Source organism: Odocoileus virginianus, chromosome 2, assembly GCF_023699985.2.
Source record: "Odocoileus virginianus isolate 20LAN1187 ecotype Illinois chromosome 2, Ovbor_1.2, whole genome shotgun sequence".
Lineage (NCBI taxonomy): Eukaryota > Metazoa > Chordata > Mammalia > Artiodactyla > Cervidae > Odocoileus > Odocoileus virginianus.
The window spans coordinates 95,513,447-95,527,939 of NC_069675.1; the positions used below are offsets into that span (position 1 = coordinate 95,513,447).

General features: G+C 43.0%; 1 protein-coding gene across 16 annotated transcripts in view; it reads right to left on the reverse strand.

Annotated features, from left to right (window-relative positions):
* Positions 1–14,493, reverse strand: part of FNBP1 (formin binding protein 1) — a 134,604-nt gene that overhangs the window by 62,771 nt on the left and 57,340 nt on the right. For all 16 annotated transcript variants that reach the window (XM_070454559.1, XM_070454619.1, XM_070454593.1 and 13 more), the window contains 2 exons: positions 13,062–13,118; positions 12,209–12,356 (listed from right to left, as the gene is read on the reverse strand). In XM_070454559.1, coding sequence (XP_070310660.1) covers positions 12,209–12,356; positions 13,062–13,118 — 205 coding nt within the window. The remainder of the gene's footprint in view (positions 1–12,208; positions 12,357–13,061; positions 13,119–14,493) is intronic.

Consider the following 14,493-nt stretch of genomic DNA (forward strand, 5'->3'; position numbering starts at 1 on the left):
GCCTGATGGTGTCTGGGTGGCAGCTGAACTTACTTTCAACTTTTTGGTTGAACCTTAAAAATATACGGGTAAAATCTATACAAATCAAATGAGCCTTCAAAAATTTTTCAGAAATTTCCCAGAGACCAGGAGTAGCTGAGATTAAAAAAAAAAAAAAAAAAAAAAAATCACAGGAAACCTAAAATAGGGAAGCATTAACTCAAAGCAAAATGACAAAGACAAAGCTTCGAAGCAGATTTAACTCTGCTGCCAAGAAATCATCCTTAGGCTGAATAGATAAACGGTGAGAATATTTGTTACTCACACACTGCAATTAGGTACAACAGCTACTCATTTTACTACATGTATAAATTAGATCATCAATTTTTAAAACTACACTAAAAAAGCAAAATACGGCATTGAGGTGAAAAGAGCCACTTCTTTAAAAAAAAAAAAAAGTGAAAAAAAAAAATAACAGAATAAACACTCAACTAAGGACAGCCAGCCAGCCAGCCATCTGGAATTTTAAATAAAACTCAGATTCTACAGATGAAAACAAAGGAACACAAAAAAAACTTAAAAAGGGGGAGAAGAAAGGAGTTTCCAGAAAATATATCTGTGACAAATACTAGAATTTCCAAAAAAATCCTACAGTGTGATGGGCTTGAATACCAGCGGGCTTCTAGTGCTAGCCTGACTCAGGGTTAACTAACCTAACGATAAATCGTGTGTGTGGATATGTGCGTGGACTGTGCAGCGGATCTGTGAAGCACCTTCAGAAAGGTTCGGGGCAGTTGTCACTTCAGTGAAGCCCAAAACTATAACCCTAGAAACATTCCTAATGGGAATTGCCTTGCGCTTTTCTTCAGTAAGACCTATTTCCTCTAAATTCATTTATAACAAAAATACTTTCTCAATGGACTTGCTTAAAGTTCCTAAAATGCCTGCCTCCCTGTGTCATGAGCAGTTACTTAACTTCCCCCATAACACTGACCGTCTGGGCATGGGGTAGCCCCCTACTCCCACCCCAGTCCAGGTCACCCCTCTCCTGCTGCCCCACACCCCACACCCTCTTATTCTCCTGCTGGCTTTCACTCCCCAGAACTCTCCACAAACACACTATTGGTTTTTTTTGGTCTGCACACGAGGCTCGTGGGATCTTAGGTCCCCGACCAGGGATTGAACTTCGGCCCTCGGAAGTGAACACACAGAGTCTATCCACTGGACCTGCAGAGAATTCCCCGAATCCACATTTCTTACCTAGACTCCAGTCATCTTTTTAAAACTTGTTCTTCAAAACAATCCCTTATTTCACATTCCTCTGAAGAATCCTGATTCACTCAGGATGAAAGGATCTTCAAAGGATCGATAGTAAGCAGCCAATGGCTTAGATTCTTTACGTGATCTCTTCCAAGGGTATGAAACTGTTCTTCCAAACCAAACCAAGGGAAATCACCCTTAATAAGGGTTTTAGATAGAGCGCTGGGTTGACAGGTGAAACTTCAGGGACAGTCATCCTTCCCTGAGCTGAAAGGTTTTAAAGTCTAACTCGAATCATTCATTTAAGTGTGTTCATTGCACACCCACACGGGCAGGGTGCAACATTGCTTGTGAATAAAACAAAGCTGCTTTCCTTGTGGACCAGCAGACACAGCAGTAGAAGAGGGTAAGGAACTAGGGAGGGATGGGTGCGGGTGCAGGCAGCGTTTGGACGGGGCGGTCTGGGAGGATACTGAAGCAGAGTCTTAAATAAAGTGCAGGAGTGAACTTGCCAAGTTCTCAGAAACACCCTTCCAAGCAAGCAGCGGGAACAGCTAATGAGGGTGCTTTGAACTGGGAAAGGGCTTGGCCTATCCAGGGAACAGAGAGATGCCAGTGCAATTAGACTGAGAGGGAGGGTAAGGCAGGGGAAGCAGGCAAGGGCCAGACCGGGGACGGCTTCCCAAGCCCCATGAGCACCGCGGAAAGCTACTGGAAACATGTAAGAAGGGAAGTGACATGGTCTGATCTGCCTTATTGCAAGGCTGTGCTGCCTGCTGTGTGGAGAACGTGCTGAACGGGAGCAGGTGGGGCAGGGGGACCAGGGAGGAGGCTGCTGCACCTGCCCCAGGGGTACCTGGTGGTGCAGATGGAGATGGGGCGCTGGACCACTGACCGGGGGCAGGCCTGGAAGCAGAGACGAGTTAAAACTAAAAGGCGTAGGGCAGTCCAGCAGATGAGAGATGATGAGAGACTGCTTGTGGAGGAAGTGGTGAGAAGCGTCTGCATTCAGAACACTTATTGCAGGTACAGCTGACAGGACCTGACATTAGCCAGAAGACGGGGCGTAAGGGAAAAATAAGCCTTGGGTGCCCCACGTTTTTGGCCAGAACAACTGGGTTAAAAAGGACTGCCATTCACAGACGGCGGGAATTGTAGACAGTAATGCTGTGCTTAGTCACTTAGTCATGTCTGACTCTTTGTGACCCCGTAGACTGGAGCCTGCCAGGCTCCTCTGTCCATGGGATTCTCCAGGCAAAAATCCTGGCGTGGGTTGCTATTTCCTTCTCCAGGGGATCTTCCCGACCCAGGGATCAAACCCAGGTCTCCTGCATTGCAGACAGATTCTTTACTGTCTGAGCTACCAGGGAAGTCCAATAGGATAGGACTGGGGCAGAATAAAGGATAAACTCTAGGGATCCAGAGTTTGTTTTTGGACAGGTTGAGTGGGCCACCTCACCACACAATTCTGGGACATCCGTTATACTCTTCCCGGGCTCCAGGGCCTCCACTGACAACGATGCTGCATCAGTGAGTCAGGGGAGAACAACTTTCATCAAGGAATTCTCACAAATTTTAGAAGAAAAAGGTCTCATTCCTACTTACGAGGGGGAAATACAAAGTTGCATTTCAAATTTAGGAAGTCAAGGACAAAACTGAAGGATCCTGATAACTAAGCATGCCATTCCATAAATGAGAAAATAGAATTTCTTTGCTTCATCAGGCCAATGGTTTTGCAGGTGACAGAACCACAGGGCGGACAGGGTCTTAATAGAACGCTGGTATCACATGTTCTTTGAAAACAAAGAGGACAGAACAAAACAAAATATACTTTCTAGACACACATTAAACCCAGGACTATTAGTGGGTGTTGTATAAGCATGACTCACAAAAGACTAACTAGTTTTGTAGGTTTCCTGCTTTTTGAGGGGTTTCCCAGGTGGCTCAGTGGTAAATGAGCAATGCAGGAGATGCAGGTTCCATCCTTGAGTAAGGAAGTTCCCCTGGAGGAGGAAATGGCAACCCCCTCTTGCCTGGGAAATCCCACGGACAGAGGAGCCTAGTGGGCTACAGTCCATGGGGTTGCAAAGAGTCAGAGTCGGATACGACTGAGCGACCCAGCACAGTAACACCAGTAAGGAAGAACTAACTGCTCTTTAGACCCACTGCTCTTTTTCCTGATCATGAAGTCTAATATCTGCCTTGCTTTTCTGCATTTTCTTCCTACAGGTTCTGGCTTTATAACAGAGTATCCACAGCTGAATCTCAACAGGACTGAATAAATTCAAAACAGATTTGCAATTAGCTTGATCACACAGATAAGCTCCTTTTACTTTCTGCTTTCCTTCATGCTAAGTTTTATCTGTTCAGTGTCATCTCTTATAAAAACATGTTCTAGGGAGTTCCCTGGTGTTCCAGTGGTTAGGATTCGGTGCTTTCACTGCCGTGGCTGGGGTTCAGTCCCTGGTCAGGGAACTGAAATCCCCCAAGCTGCACGGCAGGGTGCAGCCAAAACAAACGAACAAACAAACCTTGCCCTAGACATACTAGAGTCAGTCTGGGCTGCAGAATTGCCTTACAGGCAATTAAGTTTGTTTTGTAAGTTTCATAAACAGAACCTATCCAACACCTAACTTTAAGAAGAATGCATGACTTCTAGTTATCAATTTTTCAACATCTCTGAAACCTTGGGGAAATTTTTCTTATGGTCATTTCTCAGTAATGTGGGGTCTTGCAAGCATTATCTGAGATTAAGAAAAATTTTAGTGAGTCACCGAAGGCATTGTATAATTATTTCCTCTAGAACTCTTCAGATAACCATTGCCAAAAAGTGATTCTGCTCCTGGCCAACATTTTGAAATGAAGCATTCTTTCCACCTGCCAGGAGAAATGTAGTTAGAGGTTCCAGTAAATGTTGGCTGGAACCTCCTGATTCCCCTCCTGGAGCTATAAATCTCCATAAATCCCTCATATGTGGTTAGTGGTGACCACTGCAGATAACCCTACACAGACTCAGAGGTTGGAGCTGAAGTCTGTTCTCTAAAATTATTTAATAACTATAGCCACTAAAATTCTAATTATGAAAACTACATATTTTCAAGACTTCCCAGGTGACACTAGTGGTAAAGAACCCGCCTGCCAATGCAGGAGATGCAAGAGACCCGGGTTCAATCCCTGGGTTGAGAAGATCCCTGGAGAAGAAAATGGCAACCCACTCTAGTATTCTTGCCTGGGAAGTCCCATGGACAGAAGACCCTGGTGGGTTACGGTCTATGCCGTCACAAAGAGTGACCTCAGGGACTGAAAGAGTTGGACAAAACTGAATGACTGAGCATATACACAGAAGGAAACATAAAAATGAGGATTTTGATTGACAAGGATTTTGAGTTTTTGTTCTTTAATTCAGAGTTTTTGTAAAATTTTAGCAACTAATAAATGAATCACACTCTACCCAAAAAGAAAGAATAAACAAAAGAAATCGAAGTTTTCATTGCATGTGGTCAGCTTACAAAGATAATGAATATTGCTCTCCTTGTAAATTTGTAAAAATCTAGAAAAACCAGCCCAAGCTTCCTGATAGCCCAGAGATAAAGAATCTGCCTGCAGTGTAGGAGATGCAGGTTTGATCCCTGGGTCAGAAAGATCCCCTGGAGGGGGAAATGGCAACTTCCTCCACTATTCTTGCCTGGAAAATCTCATGGAGGAACCTGGTGGGCTATAGTCTGTGGGGTTGCAAAGAGTTGTACATGACTGAGCACTCACTCACTCATGAAAAGCAAGCCAGTATAAAATTTCCAGATTTTACACATTAAAATTCATCATGCTGCCTTAGGAAGAACTGTTGATTTCCCAGTTATTTCTACCCACAATCACTGAACACCAGTAAATCCCAGACACTGGCACAAAATCAGATGTGTTAATTTATCTTTGAGAATAAAAGATTGAATGCGAAGCAAAAGAAGCGGTCACTGTATATTTTGACTTATACTCAACCCAAGGGCAGGCTACTGATTCCATCACCTCTAAGGAGAAGGTGAGCATCTTGCCAAAAATACAGTTGCCTTAAGTGGAGCCCATTAGGTGAAGAAATGAAGAGCCCCTCCTCCGCTCAGGCTTCCAGAAGTGTTGGTGCTCCCTAATGAGGACTGCTGCTGGAACACCAGGCAGCAAAGAACCTAAGGGCTACGCTGTTGCAAACGGCAAGTCAAAGCTCTCTTTTAAAGAATTTACTTTCACAAAATCAACACATCTTCGTCAAAAGAAGCAAACACACTTTCGTGTGTCAGGACAGACCCTGGTTATTCATAATGCTAGGTGAGTGAGCTCCCTACAGAACAGAGCGTGTGTGGAAACTGCTGCATAAAAATCGTATTTCCTCAAGTCTGCAAATAACAAATGGAAGAGAGAGTAGGGAGAAAAGGGAACCCTCCCACACTGCTGATGGGAATGTAAATTATGAACAGTATGGAGGTTCCTCAAAAACCTAAAAATACAGTTGTCATATGATCCCGGGGCTTCCCTGGTGGCTCAGATGGTAAAGAATCTGCTTGCAACGTGGGAGACCTGGATTCAACTTCTGGGTTGGGAAGATCCCCTGGAAGAGGGCATGGCAACCCACTCCAGTATTCTAGCCTGGAGAATCTCCATGAACAGAGGAGCCTGGTGGGCTACAGTCCATGGGGTCACAAAGAGTCGGACACGACTGAATGACTAAGCACAGCACAGCACAGCACATAAGATCCTGCAATTCCACTTCTGGGCATATATCCAGAAAAAACTAGAATTCAAAAAGATACCTGTACCCCAATGTTCATAGCAGCACTATTCATAAGAGCCAAGATATGGAAACCTAAATGTCCATCAACAGAGCAATAGATAAGGAAGATATGGTACATATACAAAATGGAATACTACTCAGCCATAAAAAGGAACAAAATAATGCCAATTGCAGCAATATGGATGGGCCCAGAGACACCATATGGTATCACTTCTATGTTGAATGTAAAATATGGCACAAATGAATTTATCCTCAAAACAGAAACAGACTCATAGACATGGAAATAAGACTTGTGGCTGCCGACAGGGAGCAGGTGAGGGAGAGGGATGACTGGGATTTGGGGTTGGTAGATGCAAACTATTACATTGAGAATGGATAAACAACATGGTCCTACGGTACAGCATGGGGAACCGCATCCAATCTCCAGGGGTAAACTATAATGGAAAAGAATATTTTAAAAGAATGTCTACACATGCATAACTGAGTCACCTTGTTGTACAACAGAGATTGGCGCAACATTGTATACCAACCATGCTTCGATTAAAAACTGAAATAAAATGTTAAAAATCATCTTTTCTCCTAAAAATATGAACAGTGAGCATCATTCCATCTTACAGTTGGAGATTTTTTTTAATTAATTTTTTTAAACTTTCAACTTGTACACTTTTTTAACTAAAAAAAATTTTCTTGGCCACGCAGCATGTGGAATTCTAGTTTCAGTTCTACAGCATAGTGAATCGGTTATATCTCTAAGACTTCAAGATTTTGCTTAAGATCAGACAACTCACTTGTGAGCACGATATGGCCCCAGAGGCAAGGAGAACGTCCGTATCGCCCTCTGTTATCTCTCACACTACCAGCGTGCGTGCTGTTGTCTCAGCCATGTCCAACTCTGAGCGATGCTATGGACTGCCACCTGCCAGGCTTCTCTGTCCGTGGGATTCTCCAGGCAAGAATACTGGAGTGGGTTGCTGTGCCTTCCTCCAGGGGATCTTCCCAACTCAGGGACCGAACCCATGTCTCTTACATCTAACCTGCGTTGCCAGGCAGGTTCTTCTACTTCCTTTCCAATCCGTCCAAAGAAGGAAGGGAACCTCATCTTCTGCATAGTGAGCCATTTCTCACCTTGTTAGAGATTCATGTGTTCAAACACAGAAAAATCTAGATGAAAAATGATTTTCTACTGGTACTGGAACTGAACGTGGAAACACTCTCTATCAGTAGTAATGAGATCCAGCAGTAATCCTGTAAATTCTAAATTGTCCCTTTGGGCAGGGAGGAACTTGCCACTGTATTAAGTGGCTCAGAAGGTTTTAGGCTGACAGTTAAGAATGGTACTTCAGCAGGACAGTATTTCTAGTTAGCCAGGAGAAACAATAGCTTGACCTAAAAATTTAAAAGCAGCTTGTTTTCAATGCCATCTGCCAAGTCAACATTTTTAGAAAGGTCCTTTTAAATGCACTGGACAATACTGTTATGACACATGGTCACAAGGAGACCTGTAGATGCTCCTGTTTTCTGTCGTAAACCCTGCTCGAACCCTTTCTCTGGAGTAGGAAGGAGATTCTGTATTGAGAAGCAGAAGGACCTGATAGGAGGTGCTGAACATGCTGTGCCTACGTATCAATACCAGTGAGGTGCTAAGGTGGTTGGGGCCTGTGTTATTGTGACCCTCCCCGCAACTTTGGAAGGTGGTTTATTACAATCAGTCTCAGTTACAGATTCAGAACTGGTTGCCCAGAGAGTTTTATACCCTGACTAAAGTTTTCCAGCTCTTGGGGCTGTCGGAGTCCGAAGCGGGTTTGTTGACTGCAATCCCTGGGTCCCTTCCTTGCCTCCCCGACCCCAGGAGCTGAGGCTCTGCTCCCCTCTCCTCGCAGGAAGACCTGAAGTCCACTGTCAACCATGCACAGTCCCTCAGTGAAGCGGCAATTGGATTTGACCCCAGAAGAGCTGGACTTGGGCTCTACCTCTCTTGGGGTCCTCCTGCTGATAATCACCATCACCAGAAAGTAGAAGCGACAGCAGTCCACTGTGGTTTTGAGAGTCAATCTGGAGAAAATTAGATCTCTTACTAAGAAAAGTCAGGGTAACCAAAAGTGAAAGGTCACAAGGAGAAAGGCGGCTTAGGACGAGAGGACCCCAAGAAGCCCTTTCTACAGCCCTTTCTATGCCGCGGAGACCTTCACACCTGTCAATAGGGCATCCTTGGACGTAAGTTCAAGAAGATAAACTCAGTGGGAACAAGAGCATGTATGTGAACAACCACTGCCCAGAGAGGCGGGCTGGCTGGGGGCAAAATGTGAGTAAGACAATGAGCAAAACGTGTAACAGCCCGCCCCTCCTCCTAATCAGCTATTATCACCTATCAAAACGAACACTTGAGGCCAAATGATTAAATATCCAATATTATCAAAATAATTTTTGATATTAGAGCATCAACATACTGCCATATCATGAAGTCATTCAAAATAATGGTAACTATTACCATGCAATAGAGCAAAAAATGTATTCATAACGCAATATATTAAAACACCACAAATGTACATGTATTTATTGATATTCTTTCTAGAATTTTAAAAAGTTTCAGTTTCCTAAATTTTCATCTGAATAGAATTACAAAAGGCTTTAAGAGAGTATGTTGTTTACATCTCCTCCCAACAGAACGTCTGACTCAGAGAGATGTAATTCTCCCTAAAGTAAAAGAAATGCTAAGTGTTGCAAAATATCATTTAATGTGTGTCTGTACTACCTATCATTTACTCATTAAATTACTATAATTTTTGATTAAGGAAGGGAAAGAATTCAAAGTACAGATATGACAAACTGTAAAAAAGACATATGATTAACAGTGAGTAAATTAAACAAAAGGATGCAGTCATAACACAACAAAGAAAATACAGGACCCCAGCTAGCAAAGTCTAACTGAGAACGAGGCTCTGTCAAAGACGGCTGCTCTACTTCTCAATCCTTTCTTTCACTCCAAGAGTATTGATCGAGAGCCTGACACTCGTCACTCTTTCAGGGGCTGAGAAAAGAAATTCCTTGCCCTTGTGGAGCTTCCAGTGTGGGGTGAAAGAGAAACAAACAAGTAAACACTTAAATTGTTAGATGCTGCTGCTGCTGTCGCTTCAGTCATGTCTGACTCTGCGCGATCCCACAGACGGCAGCCCACCAGGCTCCCCCGTCCCTGAGATTCTCCAGGCAAGAACACTGGAGGGGGTTGCTATTTCCTTCTCCAATGCACCAAAGTGAAAAGTGAAAGAGAAGTCGCTCAGTCGTGTCTGACTCTTAGCGACCCCATGGACTGCAGCCCGCCAGGCTCCTCCGTCCATGGGATTCTCCAGGCAAGAGGACTGGAGTGGGGTGCCATTGCCTTCTCCTGTTAGATGCTGTTATGTACTAAAGAAGGCAAGAGGAGAAGGGGGTGAAAGAGGATGAGATGGTTAGATAGTATCACCAACTCAATGGACATGAGTTTGAGCAAACTCTGGGAGATAGTGAAGGACAGGGAAGCCTGGTGTGCTGCAGTCCCTGGGGTCACAAAGAGACGGACCACAACTTAGTGACTGGACAACAGCAACAACAAAATGTTATTTACATAAAAATGCAAACATGAGAATCTATCTTAGCTTTGCGTTAGTACAACAAGTTAAGTGACTGAACAACAACAGCTAAAGAAAGATAAATAAAGCAGTGGGACATAGCATAAATGAGGTGGAGAAGGTGGGAGGACCTTGTAATTTTTAAAAAATATTTATTTATTTGGTGGTGCTGGGTCTTTGTTGTAGCATGTGGGATCTTTAGTTGTGGCACAGCAGCTTAGTCGCCGCACATGAGATCTAGTACCCCGACTCGGATGGAACCTGGGCCCCTGCACTGGGAGTGCAGAGTCTTAGCCCTTGGACCACCAGGGAAGTCCCTATAATCTTAAATAAGATAAGTAAGACAGACCTGAATGAGAAGCTGATATTCCTGAGAAAGCAGTTGGGAAGTGGGCTTTGCAGATACCTAGGGAAAAGTTTTACCAAGGCAAGAAAACGCAAGGCAAAGGCCCTGGGTCAGCATCACAGAGGGCATGGGTGAGGAGCAGCGAGGAGGCCACGTGTGGTTGGAGGGAGGCATTTAAAAAAGCAACAGGAGGCCAAGTCACATGGACTACACATTTCATGATTCACTCCAGAAAAGAGAATGAATATTTCCTACTAAGGTAAATGCACGGAGTTTTTAACTTAGGCTGTTGGTTAAAATGCTAAACTGTATGAGTGAAGGCAGGTCAGTAAAAGACACAAGGCACTGACCAAAGGAACAAATAAGAAGAAGGTATTTAACATAGACTTTGCAGGGTCGAGGGAAATTCTGGACCCAGGGAAGCAGTCCAACATCGCATCCAGATTTACTGTGTTTGTTTTATGACTGTATGAGGGATTTTGCTTCATTCCAAACCTTAGGATTCTGTTTCGCTGCTTCCTTGCCGTCATGTAAAAGTTGCCCTTTCGTGAACAGTCTATAGAGCCTGTCACCCTACTGGAGCTCTGGCGCAAGGCTTTTCAGCCAAGACGGACATTCTGGGTCGGGTAATTCTTTGTCGTGGAGGCTGTCCTGTGCATTATGGGATGTTAACAGCACTTCTGGGTTCTACCCATTAGATGCCAGCAGCAATCCCCACCCCCAGCTATGATAACCCAAACAACCAAAAACATCTCCAGACGTTGACACATATTTGCTGGGGTGGGGAGAAAAAGCTGTGCCCTCTTGGGAATCACCGCTCTAATGCGAACAGACAAAAACCTCATCTCAATTTGTCAACTTTGTTCCAAATACTTTCCTGCCTCAGGGCCTTTGCACGGCTATACTCTCTACTGAATCTTTGTCCCAGGCGACTCCTACTCGTCCCTCAAGCCCTCTGGGGAACTTTCCCCTGATCTGGAGCATGAGCATGTCAGGTGTTCCCATTATATGTTCATTTGTATATATATATTTCTACTTTGTTGAGACTACCACAGTTGCAATTAAATAATGATTTTGGTCATCATTATTAATGTCTCCTCCATTTCAGCAAAAACTCTATCAGTCTTATTGGCTCATATATCTCCAGAGCACTCAAAGAAGGACTCAAATTTATACAGAAAAGCATTCTGTTGTTGTTGTTCAATTTCTCAGTTGTGTCCGACTGTGACCCTAGAGATTGCAGCATGCCAGGTTCCCCTGTCCTTCACTGTCTCCCAGAGTTTGCTCAGATTCATGTCCACTGAGTCGGTGATACCATCCAACCATCTCATCCTCTGCCGCCCCCTTCTCCTGCGGCCTTCAGTCTTTCCTAGCATCAGGGTCTTTTCCAATGAGCCGACTCTTTGCATCCGAAAAGCATGTTACTGGCCAACTTTGGTATTTTATTACAACAAATTATTACGTGCCTCATATCAATCAAAGTACAGTGATACAGACCATGGCTTAATGATAAATCTCTTTGGTCAAAATCTTGACTATGAATACACTTTACTTGAGGGTACATTTTTCCCTTTTGTTAACAATGTCATGCAAACACTGTAATGGTGATGAGAGGAACAAAAAGGCCCTTTATTAGATGACAATGAATGAGCCAGGGAACAGAGTGGCTGTAACTGAGGCCATCTCTCTGGCTCTTTTGAACTCCTTATAAGCATTTATTTTAATACAATTTATTCCACACAGCAGACACCATATTATATTGCTTACTCTTGTATGTCCCAGAGCCTCAAATATATTTAAATTCATCATAAGAGGTTAGTATTCTGGGGCCCACAGATGAGTTGCAGAGTATATAATAGACCCTTGAAATTGTACATAAAGACCTAGAAACACTTTCTAGGAATAGGGTCTGGAATTTTTATATGCTTCTCAAAGGTGGCAATATAAGACCCACCGTCTCATATGATTTCATTTAACTTTAAAACTTCTCGGGAGGGACTTGCTTGGAGGTCCAGTGGTTAAGACTCTGCACTTCCAATGCAGGAGACACAGGTTTGATTCCTGGTTGGGGAACTAAGATCCCACATGCCTAGCGGCACGGTCAAAAAATAAATAAAATAGATAAGCAACAAGGATTTACTGTATAGTACAGGAAACCATAAAAACAAGCAAACAAAAACTTGAGGGATAGTCCCATCATCTTTGCTCCACCTCTTAAGAAGAAAAACAAATTTTAGTTACCGATTTCCTCTCCTGCTTTAGTTCCTGGACGTAGCGAGCTAACTCCACAATGATCTGAGAGGTCATATTCTCGGAGATGACTTCATGCTGCCCAGCATAATCGTTCATTTCATTCAGGGTGGAAAGGAAGGCTTTGCAAGCCGTATACCTACAGAACAGAACACACACCACTCCTTTTCAAACAGGGCACATCCTCTCACAAACGGCTTCCCGCCAGCAAAAGAGCAATTAACATTAATATCAGGGTGATGTGCCCCCAGGTCCCATAGGGTCTTGACAAATTCATTACACATTAGGGTGTTCTCATCAAAATGGAGCAGAATTAATTACAACTGGAACATTTCTCATTGTGCGAAGCCAAATTGCTCTATATCGGGCAACACTTGGCTTTGTTACTAACTCAGGTAAAACCAAAACACATATACCTACTAATATGTACTAATGTCATGGATATTTAGATCTAAATTAGAGATGATACTTTTGGGCTATTCATGTTAAGATGTCTTAACTGCTGTCTGAAATGGACATATTTCCTGGATGAATGAGACACCTGATATTATCAAGATGTAGAGTGCACAGCCCATCCGCACTTCCTGTATTTGCTTATAGGCTAAGCTTTTCCTAATTACCTTAATTGAAGCAATCTGGACTAGGTCTAGCGCCTCTGTAAGAAAAGTTACTTGAGTAAGTTTTTATTGTCTTTCCCCCAGTTTAAAAATTGACACAAATATGAATGAGGAATGCAATTTGTTTTTGTAGATACCCTATATCTACAGAATATATGTAGATTTCTTTTATAATCATCACCAATGACATATATATACGGCCACATAACAATCAATGATAAACACACCTGTATTCTTCTTCCTCCTTCGAGTTCTTTTTAGGTTGGTATTTCTTTGAAAGATTCCTAAAACAAAAAGGCAGACAGGTCACCTTATGCAGAAAGATAACTGAGAAATCAGTGATAAAAGATGAAGGTAGTGTTTTTGTTTATAAGTTAGAAAGTCACAAAATGTTCACAGCTGAAATCCATTTATTTCCTTCCATCTTTCAATGTGAAAGACTTGCATAGGTTTGAATCTTTTAGCTATAGATAGAGCAAATAAGAATAGACACGTTCACCAGCTGGTCACTTACCTGGATGTTAAGACCTGACATTATTTAACTAGAGAGGGTAGACCACGGGTTTCTATGCAGTGGCTTTTATTTACAGCACTGAGCTGGGGTAGTTTTTCTTACCAGGTCACCATCCCGTATACTCATCCTCAGTCAAACATTATTGCTCTAAATCCAAGGCAAACATGTGGACTGGGTCCGAATGTTTAAAATTAAAATTCAAAGGGCATGTTTTCAAGGCTGTGTGGCTTCTCTTTCAAAGAGCTAATGAAAACCACTTGTGTGAATAAGTCTCCTTGAAGGAAGTAGAAACAATATTTGGAGGGATGTTTATGCTAAGACATTTAACTAGGAGAACTTTTAACCTGTGTAGCAGACTCACACTGAACACACTCAGACTAGCCAAAATTGCTCTAATCTCTCTTCTTAATCCCACCTCCAGGTCAAGAATCCAAATACTCCCCTCTACATTCTGTGTGCCTAAATTTTCATAAAAACTAAGAGTGATCTTGAAAAAAGAAAATTCACCAATGGCTCCACTGATTGATTTCTCTCGGGTCCTATTTTGGCTTCTGTAGTTAGAACAGCCGTAGACAGAGAAGGTGTGGTACACATGCGCAGTGGAATACTATGCAGTCATAAAAAAGCGTGAAACAACGCGATCGGCAGCAACATGGACGGACCTACAGACTATGATGCTAAGTGAAGTGAGTCAGAACGAGAAACGCAAATACCAGAATACGGCACAGGGGAACCTGTCTATGAAACAGAAACAGACTCACAGACACAGAGAACAGGCTTGTGGTTGTCAAGGGGAGGGTGGGAAGGGGAGGCATGGACTGAGCGTTCGGGATTAGTAGATGCAAACTATTACCTGTAGAATGAATGGACGATAAGGTCCTACTGAATAGCACAGGGAACTATATTCAATGCCCTGGGATGAACCATAATGGAAAAAAATATGCAAAAGAAGTGACTCAGTAAGTATATGTGTAAATGAGTTACTTTGCTGCACAGCAGAAATGTATCTAACATTGTAAACCAACTACACTTTAATTTTCACAAAAAAGAAGAAGGGGAGGAGAAAGAACAGTCCTAGGAGGTGACTAGCAGTCCACAGTGAGACTCTCCGAATGACACCATTTCACTATTCACTTCTCTTTTTA